We start from the raw sequence: 15,181 nt of genomic DNA on the forward strand, positions 1-15,181 counted from the left end.
CAGCTTATCTCAGACAATCCTCCCAACTCAACCTCTTGGGATTACATGTATGAGCCACACTAGGCCCCTTTGTACAAATTTGATCAGTCATGTCTTCTATCTCAAGTAGGATAAAATCTAAGCTCCCACTGCCCACCCATTTCTGCTGCTCTCCCCTCATTTCTTTCTGCTTAAGCAAAACTAGGCAAACATCAGTTCCTTCACCATGCCAAGACTTCTTACAGACAATTCCCCTCTCTGGGATCTCTTTTTGTCTGATTAATACCTCCTTTAACACTTGGACTAGATCAGGCATCAACTGTCCTTCCTCTTGGTTAACTATAATAACTGGTTCAATGTTTGTCTCCTTCAGAAGAGGCCAAGGCCATGGGCTTCACCGTCTTGTGCCCAGGGGAGCACAATGCCCTGTACATATAGCACGTGTTCAGTGCCTGTTTGGAGAACAATTGAATACAGTCAGCAGGAGTGGCAAAGGTTTGTGAAAGTGATGGTGGGGAGTATAGGACACATGGGTTGAGCCAGGGGGCTTTAGGAGGTGGCCCTTTACTACCTCTGCAGAATATCTTTCCTCTCCCAGACCTCTGGCTTCCTGAGATCTAGCCACAAGAATACTTTTGCAGTTCCCTTTATTGGTGTGTGTTCCTCCAGGCTCTAGACTTTTGCCGTGAGTACTTTTCTTTTTGGAGAGAGAGTCTTGCTCTATCATTTAGGCTGGAGTACAGTGACCTGATCATAGCACACTGGAACCTTGAACTCCTGGGCACACACAATCTTCCTGCCTCAGCATCCTGAGAACTACAAGCAAATGCCACCACACCCGACTAATTTTTTATTTTCTGTAGAGACCAGATCTCACTATGTTGCTCAGGTTGGTCTCAAACTCCTGGCCTCAGGTGATCCTCCCACCTAAGCCTCCCAAAATGCTGAGATTACACACCAGCCACTAAACCCACCCTGGGCCCTCTCCCTGTTCTTTCTGCTAGGAACACCCCTTGCCCAGTACCTTATCTAATTAACTCCTATCTGTCCATAAGCAGGACTCAGCTTCCTTAACAAATGGAGGAGAAGAGCACCCTCCCCCAGCAGGGCCTGGTCTGCCTTACTCATAGGTCTCTGCAAAGACCTGCCAGAAGGGTTTAATCAAGATTGGGTGCACAAACGCTGAATAGTGAAGGGCAAAGAGCCCAGGAGCTGGCTGCAGCCCTGACTCACCAGGTGAGGGAGTTCAGGCAAGTAGCACTCTCTCAGGCCTCAGTTTTTCTCATCTGTAAACTGGGAGTGAGAGTGCAGTCAGATTAGATCAGTGTTTAACTGGAATCCTAGAGTCCTAGGAGAGCTACACTCTGTTTCCCCAGCAATGTTGCCTATAGGTCCTATAAAGGTTGCAGCAGCTGCTGGGCTGGCGCCCAGAGACCAGTAAAAAGCCCCGATCTGGGGGACTGCTGCAGTCCCCCATACCTTTTTGGCTACCCACCTTCTTGCAGCCGGGTGGGCCTGCCGTCTTGCTGGCAGCCTCTGCCGCCCTCACCTGAGTAAGGAGGCCTATGGTGCTTCCAAATGAATTGGTTGAAGGGTGTGGGGTGAAGGCAGGGATGTCCACTTCTCAAAGTTCTGCGGTTCAAGAAACCCCGGAACGCTGGAAAGAAATGGGCTCCCACCGTCGCTCATCTTCAATCCATTCACAGTAAGCATCGGGAAACCAAGCCGCGCGGGCCAGGGACTCACCCAAGGTCACACGGTGAGCACTGTGTCTCCGCGCCCCACCCGCACGAACCGGGACGAGGAGCGGGTGGCGGAGCTCCGAGGCTGCACTGCAAGGCGCGGGGGTGGGGTGGGGGCGGGGAGGCGGCCCTGCCCGGAGCCCGGCTGCGGCGGGAACCGGCGGGGTGGGGCTGCCGTTTGCCTAGCGTCCGGCAGGGGTCCGCTTGCCGCCAGCCCGGCCCCTTTCGCAGCAGCTGCCGCAGCCCGAGGTAATCTCAGCCCGGCGCTGGGGACCTGCTGGGAGCGGGTGAGGACAGCTGCGGCCGTAGAGAAGGGGGCGCCGGGGAGAGGGCGGGTTGGGGGCTGCTGGAGGCGGAGCCGCCAAGGCCCGAGGGTCCGGAAGGGCCCGCCGCGGGGCCAGCGCTGGGTGGGGCCGCCTGGTCCTGCAACTCGAGCCACTGCCCCTGTTTAAAAATACCCCAGGCCCTGCCCTTCCCCACCCCCCGCGGTGCCCTTCAGTCCCCAGACTCCCGCCCTGACCCGCGCTGGCCCCTCCCCAGAGACTACTCTGCCTTTTACTAATTTGTCCTCTCACGGAGTTGGCCAGTGGCCTGCAGAGAGAGGGAGGGGCGGGGGAGACACCGAGCGTCAAAGACCTTGCCCGAGAGATAAGGTAGAGCCCAGAGGAAGCGGGGTAGGAGCCCCGGAGTAGGAGAAGGAGAGAGGGAGGGCGGAGGGGCGGCGGGAGGAGGGCGGGGAGGAGCGCTCTTCCTGGTTGGGCCCTGCCCTGAGCTGCCACTGGGAAGCCAGCTGCAGGGACCGCAGCGACCCCCAAACCCTCCTCCCCCAGGTAAGAAACTGGGTGGCCGGGCCGGGATTCCCTGACCCCAGGCACGATTCCCAGGCTGCCCCATCTCGGCCCTTGCTTGGGGTCCTCCGCGCTCCAGGGACCGGGTGGGGGCTCGGAAAGTGGCTCAGCCCATGCGCCTGCCCCAGCCTGCGCTCACCACTGTCCCCAGGGCCTGGGCTGGGGCCTGCCAGGTCTGTATTCCAGACTGTATAAGGGTCTGGGGAGGAGGATCCCGACTGCCTGGAGTTCTCAGCCCCAAGGAAAGGGGCCAGTGTGCTAGGAGCTTGGCTAGTTTGGGGAGGGCATTACATGCCAGCAAACGGGATCGGGATCGGAGGCCTTCCCGGCTCCTTGTGCTATCAGGAGGCTCCGCCCTGCCCCACCTGGCTTTGGGGCTGACCACAGAGCTGCAGGCCTAGGACAATGAAGAGCCGGAAAAGGAGAGGTGGTGGCATTGTGATGGTGGGGGTATAGGGAGGTGGTGGTGGTGGGGGAGATGGTGGTCTGCACACCTGGGAAGTAGGGACTCACTTTCCTAGATTCTGGGAGAGGTGTCTGGGAGCCCTGATTCCCCAAGGGGAGCAATGAGCCAGGAGAACTCTGGGTTTGGAGCTGAAGAGTGGGCAGGGGCAGGAGTGCAGGTTCTAGTCCTGGGAAGGCCAGGGCTCTGAGCAGGCCCATCTGTCTCTTAGGATGGCGGAGGAGATCATCACACCAGTATACTGCACTGGGGTGTCAGCACAAGTGCAGAAGCAGCGGGCCAAGGAGCTGGGCCTGGGACGCCATGAGAATGCCATCAAGTACATGGGCCAGGATTATGAGCAACTGCGGGCTCGGTGCCTGCAGAGTGGAACCCTCTTCCGTGATGAGGCCTTCCCTCCAGTGCCTCAGAGCCTAGGATTCAAGGACTTGGGTCCCAACTCCTCTAAGACCTATGGCATCAAGTGGAAGCGTCCCACGGTGAGGGGGACCAGCCTCAATGGGACTCACCTGACCCCTGACCCTGAGTGAGGAATAGAGATGGGACTGTAGGTCCTTGGTGGGGAGTGAGGTCTGATATGGGTGGGTGCCAGTTTCTGGGAGAAACCGGCATAGGGACAGGACTCTGGGTCTCTTGTAGGAGCTGCTGTCAAACCCCCAGTTCATTGTGGATGGAGCTACCCGCACAGACATCTGCCAGGGAGCGCTAGGTAGGCCCCTCCAGGTGGAGTTCTGAGTGTTTTTTCCACGGTAGTTCCCCGTTCCCGTTCCTTTGGGCTCTGTCCCAACTCCTCCCTCCTGCAAGCCCAGACAGGCTCTGGCTGTCAGCACGAGGGCTGGTTTGCCCAGATTCCTGGGCCTTTTCTGTAAGCTGAGGAAAGTTGACAAGCGCTTGGGTCTTCCTCAAGCATGAGCACCCACGGGCACCACCCCAGAGGCAGATTGGTAGAGCAGGCTAATGTGGGTCCCTTTCATCTCAGGGGACTGTTGGCTCCTGGCTGCCATCGCCTCCCTCACTCTGAACGACACCCTTCTGCACCGAGTGGTTCCACACGGCCAGAGCTTCCAGAATGGCTATGCTGGCATCTTCCATTTCCAGGTGAAGGGGGAGGAGGGGTAGCAGGCACTGGGGAAGATGTGGAAGGGTGACCCACAGCACTCTGAAGTGAGGGTGGCCAAGGGCCACACCTTGTGGGGACCAGCCCTCCCTGTAGAAGGTATTTGACCTCTCAGTGCCATCTTGGGTCTGTCATGTGTGAAACAGTTGGGCAGGTATTTCAGCTGGCATTTACCTGGGTGGTTGTACATATGGGGTAGAAAGTAGTTGGAAGGGTAGAAAGACTTCTGTGTTATATCCTGTGGGACAAATTTTCTTCCTCCCTGGGGTCTCAGTTTCCACATTTGAAAAAGGAGTGTGCCCCTGGAGCAAACAGATCAGCATATGTGTCACCACCTGTCAGTCCTCCCATCCCCCAACTCCTTCTGACAGCCCAGCAGAAAGTCTATTTACACCAGCTTTTCCTGACATTGTTTGTACACAGGGCCCATTTTTCAAGTCACACAAATTCATTCTCAATGAGCTAGTGTTGGTAGAGACACACCCCAGCAACCCTGGATGAGACCCTCCAGCCTTGGTGGCCTCTAGCTCTATCTGGCGAGCTCTTATGTATCCTCTCTTTCCGCCTAGTCAGGGATCCCCTTATCCCACGCTGTATCCCACCTTGCACAGGAGCAGGTAGACTACAGGACCCACAGTGTAGATCCACTTTTGCCAAGAAGCCTCCTAGGGTCTAGTCTGCAGGAGCCTCATCATCCATTTCCCCTTTTCCCTTCCCTCACTCCTTCAATCGCCTCCTCCCTGGCCTCTAATTGGCTTGCTCAACACCCATCCCCCTTCACAACAGCAACCTGTGCCCTTTGGGTCCCCGCCTCAGCCTCAGCTGCCTTCATTGTTCTGGCCCCAGCACCTCCAATAGTGTCTGGAGCCCTTGGTCTCTTCTGGGTATAGGTGCCGAGCCTGGCCCCTTACTCCTTCTCTGAGAAATCTGCCCCTCGGGGCATCTCTGGAGTGAACCCTGTCATTGTGGAAGTTCACCTCCAGCCCTGCCCATCCTCTGGTTGAAGGATGTGGATGCCATATTTTCATTCCACATCCAGTGACATGCTTATCCCCATAAGTCCTGGAACTCAGGCCTAGAATGGTTAGGGAAGAGGTAGGGCGCAGGGATTAAAAGGGGGCTAGTTCATGGAGAGCCCAGCTTTAGGTTTGTGCTACGCTAAAGGTTTTTTTACCTGTGTGCTCAGTGAGAAAGGCACTGCTGCTGCCTTTTATGGGTAGGGAAACTGAGGCTCAGAGAGGATAATTTGCTCAGGATCATGTGTCTAGTTTACTCCAGGGGCAAAGGAAAGGTCCTCAGCCCTATGAAGGTTTGCTGAAAACTCAACTCACAAAAGGAAATTGGCTTGGCACCTATAGCTTAGCAGCTAGGGTGACAGCCACATACAACAGAGTTGGTGAGTTCGAACCTAGCCCGGGCCTGCCAAACAACAATGACAATTACAACAAAAAAGCCAGGTGTTGTGGTGGGTGCCTGTAGTCCCAGCTACTTAGGAGGCTAAGGCAAGAGAATTGCTTAAGCCCAAGAGTTTGAGGTTGCTGTGAGCTGTGACACCATGGCACTCTACCCAGGGTGACATAGTGAGACTGTCTCAGAAAAAATAAAAGGAGGAGATTAATAAGAACAATGGTATATAAATTTATTAACATACATGGAGGGGGAATCACAGACTGATTACTCCAACCCTTCGATGGCTACAGAAAAAATGGAGGCTTGAGCATGGCCCTAAACAGGTTATGGTAGCAAGACAGGTTTTGGGGGGATGGGAGGCAAGGGGAGACCTGCAAAGGTGGCCTTGCTGTATAGGTGAAACCTCACAGGTAGCAGCCCCCAGAGATGGTGAATGTTTCTTTCAGGACTTTAAAGTTGTTGGATTCAGTAGATCTTTCCAAGATCTCAACAAGGCAGGGCCTTAGAGAAAACCTGGTTGTATCAATGCAGATTTTCTCTACAGATGCAAATTTCCCCCCAAAAAGGCAGAGGGCTACTTCTGTTCTCAAGTCTTCTGAACAGCCATCTCAAAATATGTATATTTGGGAGTGAAATATGCTGATTTCCTTCAACACCTAGATACATGTATCTAGTGTATATCCAGTATACATATATTTAGTATATATTTAGTATACATGTATCTAATATATGTGATCTGGTATACATGTGTCTCCTGTACATCTAGTATACAGGATGATTCAGTATATGTGTATCTCGTGTATATATAGTATACGTGATGACTTAGTATACGCGTGTCTTGTGTTTATTAATAGTATAAGTGATGATTTAGTATATATGCCTCTCGTGTATGATCTAACACACATGCATTTAGTGTGTATCTAGAGTAACACATTGAGTAAGTGGTAAGGGTGGAGCTCAGACCTGGGAGGTCCCAAGGTAGGTGCTCACTGTGCCCTTCCCCGACAGCTGTGGCAATTCGGGGAGTGGGTAGATGTGGTCGTGGATGACATGCTGCCCATCAAGGATGGGAAGCTGGTGTTCGTGCACTCTGCTGAGGGCAACGAGTTCTGGAGCGCCCTGCTCGAGAAGGCCTACGCTAAGTGAGTAGGGGCCCCAGGGACAGCTCCAGCCTACCTTGTGGGTGAGGGCTCCTGACCCTATTATCAGGTCCTGTTTGATGCCAGTGCACTGATCTGGGGCTGCCCACAGGGTAAATGGCAGCTATGAGGCCCTGTCAGGGGGCAGCACCTCAGAGGGCTTCGAGGACTTCACAGGAGGAGTCACTGAGTGGTATGAGCTGCGCAAGGCACCCAGTGACCTCTACCAGATCATCCTCAAGGCACTGGAGCGAGGCTCTCTGCTGGGCTGCTCCATTGATGTGAGTACATCCAGCCCCAACCCTGGTACTCTGCAACCTGGTATTGTGACCTGTCCTGTCTTCCAGTGGTTCCCACTCCCCAACCTAGCCCTAGCCTCACCCATCACTCTAGCCTCACCTTCCACATCCGCACCTGGCACCACTGCCTGCTCTTTCCCTCAAAACCTCAAACCTTAACCTTCCTTAGACTTGATTTTCTGACCACCCACCTTGTCCTTCTCATTCACTGTACCTCAATTCCCAGGCCTCTCTCATCTTTGATCTCCAACTTGACCCCAACATCACTAACCTCAGCCTCCATTCCCATCCCTGACTGGCTGTATCCTAACCTCACATCCCTCTACGGGAGGCGCTCTGCAGGATGTGTGGCTCTGGGGGCTGTGCTTGGCCATATGTGTGTACATGTGTGTGTTTGTACAGGTCTGGCAAGCCTTGGCCAGTAGTAGTTTCAGTGGGAGTGCCAGTGTTCCCTCCACCCCCTGGGGCAGTGTTGGTGGAGTGGCTGGGCTGCACCCTGCCTCCCCTGGCAAGGCACAGCATCTGTGTGTGGGAGCAATGGACTAGATGGCTAAGCGGGATCAGGGTCCCTGCCTGCCACTCCCAGAAGCTGGGAACATCCAAAACCCATGAGTGCTTGGGGCTATTCTGTGGGGGGTGGGGGGGAGCTGACCACAAAGCATGTGTCTTTCTGCAGATCTCCAGTGTTCTAGACATGGAGGCGATCACCTTTAAGAAGCTGGTGAAGGGCCACGCCTACTCTGTGACCGGGGCCAAGCAGGTACTGCCCTGGGTGTTGCCTGCCCTGCAGGGGTAGCTCCTGCCTCCTTGCCTGTCCTCATCTCTGGCATCTGACCAGGGTTGGGGAGCCCCTGGCTCCTCCTACGGCCTCCTACAGCCTCTTTATCTCTCTCTTTGGGACACCCCACTTGAGATGCTTATCATGTCCTGCCCTGATTGGCTGTAGTTCATCTGTAAATTCCTGGAGCATAGGCTTCATGTGGGAGCTGAGCAGGGCTCAGAGAGGGTGAAGTGGTACAGGAGGTGGGCTGGGAAGGGGTATTGATGTGCATGCCAGAAGCAGGTGCTGATGAGAGCTCTGGGGAACAGGTGAACTACCGGGGCCAGATGGTGAACCTGATCCGGATGCGGAACCCCTGGGGCGAGGTGGAGTGGACAGGAGCCTGGAGTGATGGGTGAGGGGCAGTGGGCATTGGCCGGGGAGGCTTGGGGAAGCTCTTAGTTGCCCCTGATACTTCTGCCCAGGCTAGACTCAGGATTGAGCAGAGGGGCCCGTCTTCATGCTGCTGGGTCTGGGGGACTGCCCTGACAGAGCTCAGACTGTGTGGGCCGCTGCGCCCAGCCTGCAGTTTTGCTCAAGGCATCCAACTGGTCCTGATAAGACATGAAACTGAACTCTCAGGACTTGACCTTGAAGAAGACTTCTGACCTGGGCTGGAGTAGACAGACCAGGGTGGACAGGCCCCTGGGACAGAGGCCAGGCAGGTCAGTGCCCACCAGCCCTGGCAATAGCCTGCTCCCCACAGCTCTTCAGAGTGGAACAATGTGGATCCTTACGAACGGGAGCAGCTCCGGATCAAGATGGAGGATGGGGAGTTCTGGTGAGTGGCCTCTTCCTCAGTCTGGCCTCTCCCCTCCTCTCAGTCCCTATAAACCCAGTCCAGGCAGCATCCCTCCATGCTCTGATTGGGGCTGTGACTCACCTCTGCACTTTGACACTCAGGATGTCATTCCGAGACTTCCTGCGTGAGTTTACCCGCCTGGAGATCTGCAACCTGACGCCCGATGCACTCAAGAGCCGGTCACTGCGCAATTGGAACACCGTGCTGTACGAGGGCACCTGGCGGCGGGGCAGCACTGCGGGGGGCTGCCGGAACTACCCAGGTGACTGAGCCTGTGGGCTCTAGGGGGTTGAGGCTGGACCTTGCTGCTTCCTGGCTTGGGGTCTCTGGCAAGGCACGCCACCCCTCTAAGACTATTTCCTCACTTGTTAAGATAGAGGTGTCAGGCTGATCTCTTGAATTTGCTTTGAGGAGTAAAACATTAAATGTCCTTATAAATTCTAAACAACTGCACTTCACCCACCATGCTGGAGCTTGAGCCCTTCCCTCCTAGTCACCACCTTCTGTCTTCTCACACCTTTCCATGGGTTTCTAGGTCCATGCAGCTGACACGAACATTTTCTTCCACCTAAGCTCAACCTCTGCCCTCAGGTACACCAGAGCTGTCTTGCTTTGCAAACGTCCACCCTCTGACCTGTACCTGGGACCTTTTTAGCTTCCTTACTCCAACACCCCTCAGCTTCATGGAACCCAGGCTTTTCCTTCACCTCCTGTCTTGCCTTCTCTCCTTAGCTAGGTTAGAGTCATCATTTTAATCTTGTCCATACAAACTCTCTCAGTCTGCTGGCTCCTCTCTCCTTCTCTGCTCCTGTCACCTGGGACACCAATCCTAGTTGAACCCAGCTCTCCACCAGCTTGGGAACCATTTAATGTGGCAGGAGAGAAATCACAAACGAGGCTGCATTTTTTCGATAACTTTACAGCCACAAATCTCAAATGAGCACTTTGCACACTCTCCAGCAATTCCACTACTTGCTAGGGAATGTTCTCATTGTCTCTTTAACCTCCCCTTACTGTTCTCACCTTCAGACCTGGCCTTGCACTTTATTGAAAAGATAGACCTCAGCTGGGTGCAGTGGCTCACACCTGTCATCGTACTACTCTGGGAGGCTGAGGCAGGAGGATTGCTTGAGCTCAGAAATTTGAGACCAGCCTGAGCAAGAGCAAGACCCAGTCTCTACTAAAAATAGAAAATTAGCCAGGTATAGTGGCATATGTTTGTAGTCCCAGCTACTTAGGAGGCTGAGGCAGGAGGATCACTTTGACCCAGGAGTTGGAGGTTTTAGGATCTAGAGGCTAGGCTGCACTCAAGCCTGCGCAATAAAGTGAGACTGTCTCAAAAAAAAAAAAAAAGAAAAGAAAAGAAAAATACACCACCTCAAATTCCACCTCCAAATCCCCCAGCCTTGTCTACATCTGTTCTGGTCCTTACTGCCTCCCCACCTGTGACAGAGGCAGAACTGTCCCTGCTCACGGGGCCCCGCTACCTCTCAAAGCGTTTGCTCCTTCATCATCACTTTCTCCTATGTCATTATGAAGAATCCTCAGTCTTCAAATGAAGCAATCCTCGCTTGACCCCACTTTCCTACCCATTTCTTTACTTCCCTTCAAAGCAGAATTTCTCAAGACTTACCACCCCCTGTGTCCTTTCTCCCCTCAGGTTCATTGGTTAACCCTTACCAGACCATCCCTGCCACTCTATGGAAACTGCCCTTTTCAAGATTACTTATGGCTTTGGCTTTGCCAGGCCTCTGCTGCCCTGTCCTTCTGTCCTGCACACTCCAACAGTTCTCAGCATGGCTCATTGCCCTCTGTTTTTATTATAGTCATCCCAGTGTGTGTGAAGTGTTATTTCTTTGAGGGTTTTGGGGTTTGGGGGATTCTTTTTTTAATCTCCCTTAAATTTTATTTGGGGTCAGGGTACTTATTTAGGTTTTGATTTGCATTTCCCTAATGACTAATGATATTAAGCATCTTATCGTGTGTGTGTGTGTGTTGGCCATTCGTGTATCTTCTTTGGAGTGTCTAGTTAAATATTTTGCCCATTTTTATATTGAGTTATTTTTTTCATCATTGAGTTATAAGTGTTCTTTATATATTCTAGGTTTGACTCTTATAAAATAGATATTTATTATCCTACTTTGTGCACAGAAGTTTTTAACTTTGATGTTGCTCAATTTATGTATTGTTTTGTTGTTGGTGGTCATGGTTTTGGTTGGTGTCATAGCTAAGAATCCATTGCCAAAGCCAAGGTCATGAAAATTTATCCCTTGCTTTTTCTAAGAATGTTATGATTTTAGTTCTTACATTCAGATTTTTGGTTCATTTTGACTTAATTTTTGTACATTAAGTCCATGAAGTAAGGGTCCAACTTAATTATCTTCCATGTGGAAATACAATGGTGTCAACATCATCTGTTGAAAAGAGCTATTCTTGGGTGGCGCCTGTGCCTCAGTGAGTAGGGTGCTGGTCTCATATGCCAAGGGTGGCGGGTTCAAACCCACCCCTGGCCAAACTGCAACAAAAAATAGCCAGGCATTGTGGTGGGTGTCTATAGTCCCAGCTACTCAGGAGGCTGAGGCAACAGAATCGCCTAAGCACAAGAGCTGGAAGTTGCTGTGAGCTGTGACGCCATGGCACTCTACTGAGGGTGATAAAGTGAGACGCTGTCTCTACAAAAAATAATAATAATAAAAAGAAAAGAGCTATTCTTTTCTCATTGAATGTTCTTGGCACCCATGTCAAATAATCAATTGGCCATAGATATATGGGTTTATTTTTGGACTCTCAGTTCTATTCTTTTGGCCTATGTATCCATCCTTATGCTAGTACCACACCATTTTTGTTGGTTGGTTTGCTTGCTTGCTTGCTTGCTTGTTTTTTAAAAAAGAGATGGAGTCTTTTTTTTTTTTTTTTTTTTTGAGACGGAGTCTCAAGCTGTCCCCCTGGGTAGAGTGCCATGGCATCACGCTCACAGCAACCTCCAACTCCTGGGCTCAGCCTCCCAAGTAGCTGGGACTACAGGTGCCCACCACAACGCCTGGCCATTTTTTGGTTGCAGCCATCATTGTTGTTTGGCGGGTCCGGGCTGGGGATTCGAATCCGCCACCTTAGGTGTATGTGGCTGGCGCCTTAGCCGCTTGAGCCACAGGCGCCGAGCCAAGAGATGGAGTCTTAACCTTATCTCCTTGGCTTGGTAAGCGAGCAGTGGCGTGATCATACCTCATTGCAGCCACCAAATCCTGGGCTCAAGTGATCCTTCTGCCTCAGCCACCTGAGTGGCTGGGACTATAAGCACACACCAGCATGCCCAGCTAATTTTTTTTTTTTTTTTTGAGATAGAGTCTGACTTTGTCGCCCTTGGTAGGGTGCCATGGCCTCATGGTTCATAGCAACCTCAAACTCTCGGGCTCAAGCAAGCAATCCTCTTGCTTTAGTTTTTCATTTGTAATAGAGATGGGCTCTCACTTTTGCTCAGGCTGATCTTGAACTCCTGAGCTCAAGCAATCCACCTGGCTTGGCCTCCCAGAGTGCTAGGATTACAGGTGTGAGCCACTGCGTCTGGCCTAATTTTTAAAATTTTTTTGTACAGACAGGGTTTTGCTCTATTGCCCAAGCTTATCTTGAACTCCTGTCCTCAAGTGATTCTCCTGGCTCAGCCTCCCAGAGTGTTGGAATTATAGGCATGAGCCCACTGAACTCAGCCCAGACTGCTTTGATTATGTAGTTTTATAGTAAGTTTTGAAATTGGGAAGTGTGAGTCCTCTAAGTTTGTTCTTTTTCAAGATTGTTTTGGCTTGTAGGCCTATTACAATTCCACATTAATTTGAAGATGAGGTTTTCCACTCTGAGAAGAAGAGAGCTGGAATTTTGATAGTAATTTCATTAACTCTGTAGATCATTTTGAGTGGTATTGAGGTATTAGTAACATCAAGTTACTCAATCCATGAACATAGGCTGTCTTTTTTTGTAGTTGTTGGTGTATAAGTCACCTTCCTCATTGTATTTGTTTATTTTATTCCTTTAGATGCTGTTGTACAGGAATTTTTTTTTTTTTGAGACAGTATCACTGTGTCACCCTCTATAGAGTTCAGTGGCATCACAGCTCATAGCAACCTCAAACTCTTGGGCTTGAGCAATTCTCTTGCCTCAGCCTCCCAAGTAGCTGGGACTACAGGCACCTGCCATAATGCCTGGCTATTTTTTTGTTGTAATTGTCGTCGTCGTTTGGCAGGCCCAGGCTGGGTTCAAACCCGCCAGTCTTGGTATATGTGGCAGGCACCCTAGCCGCTGAGCTACAGGTGCCAAGCCTGTACAGGAATTTTTTTCTTAATTTTGATTTCAGATTGTTTATTGCTGGTGTATCGAAATACAATAGATTTTTGTATCTTGATTTTGTAACCCACAACTTTGCTGAATTCGTTTATCAGCTCTGGTAACTTTCTTGTGGATTCTTCGTGATTCCCTTACATATAGTATCATGTCATATGTGAACAGAGATAGTTTTACTTCTTCCTTTCCAATTTGGGTATCTTTCGTTTCTTTTTCTTGCCTAACTGTCCTAGCTAGAACTTCCACTACTATGCTGATTAAGTGTGACATAAGTGGTATCTTGTTCCTGATCCTAGGGGGAAATCTTTCTTTCACCAGTGAGCATGATTTTAGCTGTGGGTTTTTCATAAATGCTCCTTATCATGTTAGGAAGTTCTCATCTATTCTTAACTTTCTGATTTTTTTTTTTAACATGAAAGGATGTACTTCTGTCTCAGTTGAGATAGATGATCATGTGGAGTTTCTCCCCTTCATTCCATTGATGTGATGTATGACATTGATTTTCTTTTGTTGAACTACCATTGTAGTTTTGGAATAAATCCTACTTTATTGTGGATATTCTTTTTAATATACTGTTGGATTTGGTCTGTTAGCATTTTTTGGAGGATTTTTTGCATCTATGTTTTTTGTTTTTTGGAGACAGAGCCTCAAGCTGTCGCCCTGGGTAGAGTGCTGTGGCATCACAGCTCACAGCAACCTCCAACTCCTGGGCTCAAGCGAGTGTCTCTTGCCTCTGCCTCCCAAGTAGCTGGGACTACAGGTGCCCGCCACAACGCCTGGCTATTTTTTGGTTGCAGCCATCATTATTGTTTGGCGGGCCCGGGCTGGATTCGAACCCACCACCTTAGGTGTATGTGGCTGGCGCCTTAGCCACTTGAGCCACAGGCACTGAGCCTGCATCTATGTTTATAAGTGATATTGGCCTGTAATTTTCTCATGATGTCTTTGTTTAGCTTTGTTATTAAGGTAATGTTGGCCTTGTAGAATAAGACAGAAAGTGCTCCCTCATCTTCACTTTTTTGGAGGAGTTTGAGAAGAGGTGGGTTCCTGGGCTTTTCTCTGTTGAGAGTTTTTCATCATTGATTCAATTCTTTGTTATTATAGATCTATTGAGATTTTCTATTTTTCTTAAGTCAGTTTTAGTGATTTATTTCTTTCTAGGAATTTTTCCATTTCATTTAGGTTATCTAATTTGTTATCATATAATTGTTCATAGTAGTTCCTTATAATTCTTTTATTTTTTATGGGTTGGTAATGATATCCTTCTTTAATTACTGATTTTAGTAACTTGAGTCTTTTTTCCTGTTCAGTATGGCTAAAGGCTTTCAATTTTTTTGTTTTATTTTATTTGTTTTTTGAGACAAGGTCTCACTTTGTCACCCTAGCTAGAGTGCAATGGCATGATCATAGTTCACTGGAGCCTCCACCTCCTGGGCTCAAGCAGTCCTGCCTCAGCCTCCCAAGTAGCTGGGACTAGAGGTACTTGTCACCACACCAAACCAATTATTTAATTTTCTGTAGATAGCAAGTCTCACTATATTACTCAAGCTGTTCTTAAACTCCTGGCCTCACATGATTGTCCTACCTTTGCCTCCCAGAGTGTTAGGATCATAGATATGAGTCACAGTATCTAGCTTTTATCAGTTTGTTGAGCTTTTCAAAGAAGCAACTGTTGGTTTTATTGATTTTTTTCCCCCTATTGTTCTCTATTCTCTATTTATTTGGACTTTAATCATTTTTTTTGGTTTGTTTTGTTTTGAGACAGAGTCTTACTATGTCACCCTCAGTAGAGTCCCATAGCATCACAGCTCACAGCAACCTCAAACTCTTGGGCTTAAGTGATTCTTTTGCCTCAGCCTCCCAAGTAGCTGTGACTACAGGTGCCTGCCACAACGCTCAGCTATTTTTTTGTTGTAGTTGTCATTGTTCTTTGGCTGGCCAGGGCTGGGTTCAAACCAGCCAGCTCTGGTGTATGTAGCTGGTGCTCTAGCCACTGAGCCTGGACTTTAATCTTTATTATTTCCTTTCTTCTGCTTGCTTTGATTTTGATTTACCCTTTTTCTAGCTTCTTAAGGTGGAAGGTTAAGTTATTGGTTTGACCTTTTTTTTTTCTTTGAGACGGAGCCTCAAACTATCCCCCTGGGTAGAGTGCCATGGCATCACAGCTCACAGCAACCTCCAACTCCTGGGCTCAAGCGAGTCTCCTGCCTCAGGCTCCCAAGTAGCTGGG

The 15,181-nt window shown here is 50.1% G+C and overlaps 1 protein-coding gene across 4 annotated transcripts in view; it reads left to right on the forward strand.

Moving 5' to 3' along the window:
- The first annotated feature begins 1,874 nt into the window (after nt 1-1,874).
- Nucleotides 1,875-15,181, forward strand: part of CAPN1 (calpain 1) — a 26,910-nt gene continuing 13,603 nt past the window's right edge. The window contains exons 1-10 of one of the 4 annotated variants that reach the window (XM_023518453.1): nt 1,875-1,970; nt 3,244-3,511; nt 3,672-3,741; nt 4,012-4,130; nt 6,568-6,701; nt 6,811-6,979; nt 7,674-7,757; nt 8,087-8,172; nt 8,524-8,598; nt 8,721-8,881. In XM_023518453.1, the coding sequence (XP_023374221.1) occupies nt 3,245-3,511; nt 3,672-3,741; nt 4,012-4,130; nt 6,568-6,701; nt 6,811-6,979; nt 7,674-7,757; nt 8,087-8,172; nt 8,524-8,598; nt 8,721-8,881 (1,165 nt within the window). In that variant the 5' untranslated portion in view covers nt 1,875-1,970; nt 3,244. Of the gene's footprint in view, nt 2,009-2,300; nt 2,552-3,243; nt 3,512-3,671; nt 3,742-4,011; nt 4,131-6,567; nt 6,702-6,810; nt 6,980-7,673; nt 7,758-8,086; nt 8,173-8,523; nt 8,599-8,720; nt 8,882-15,181 lie in introns of those variants that run through there. The other 3 variants (XM_012810705.2, XM_012810704.2, XM_023518454.1) reach the window with 3 other exon arrangements.

The sequence above is a fragment of the Otolemur garnettii genome, unplaced genomic scaffold (assembly GCF_000181295.1).
Source record: "Otolemur garnettii isolate 467f Iridium unplaced genomic scaffold, OtoGar3 scaffold00140, whole genome shotgun sequence".
Lineage (NCBI taxonomy): Eukaryota > Metazoa > Chordata > Mammalia > Primates > Galagidae > Otolemur > Otolemur garnettii.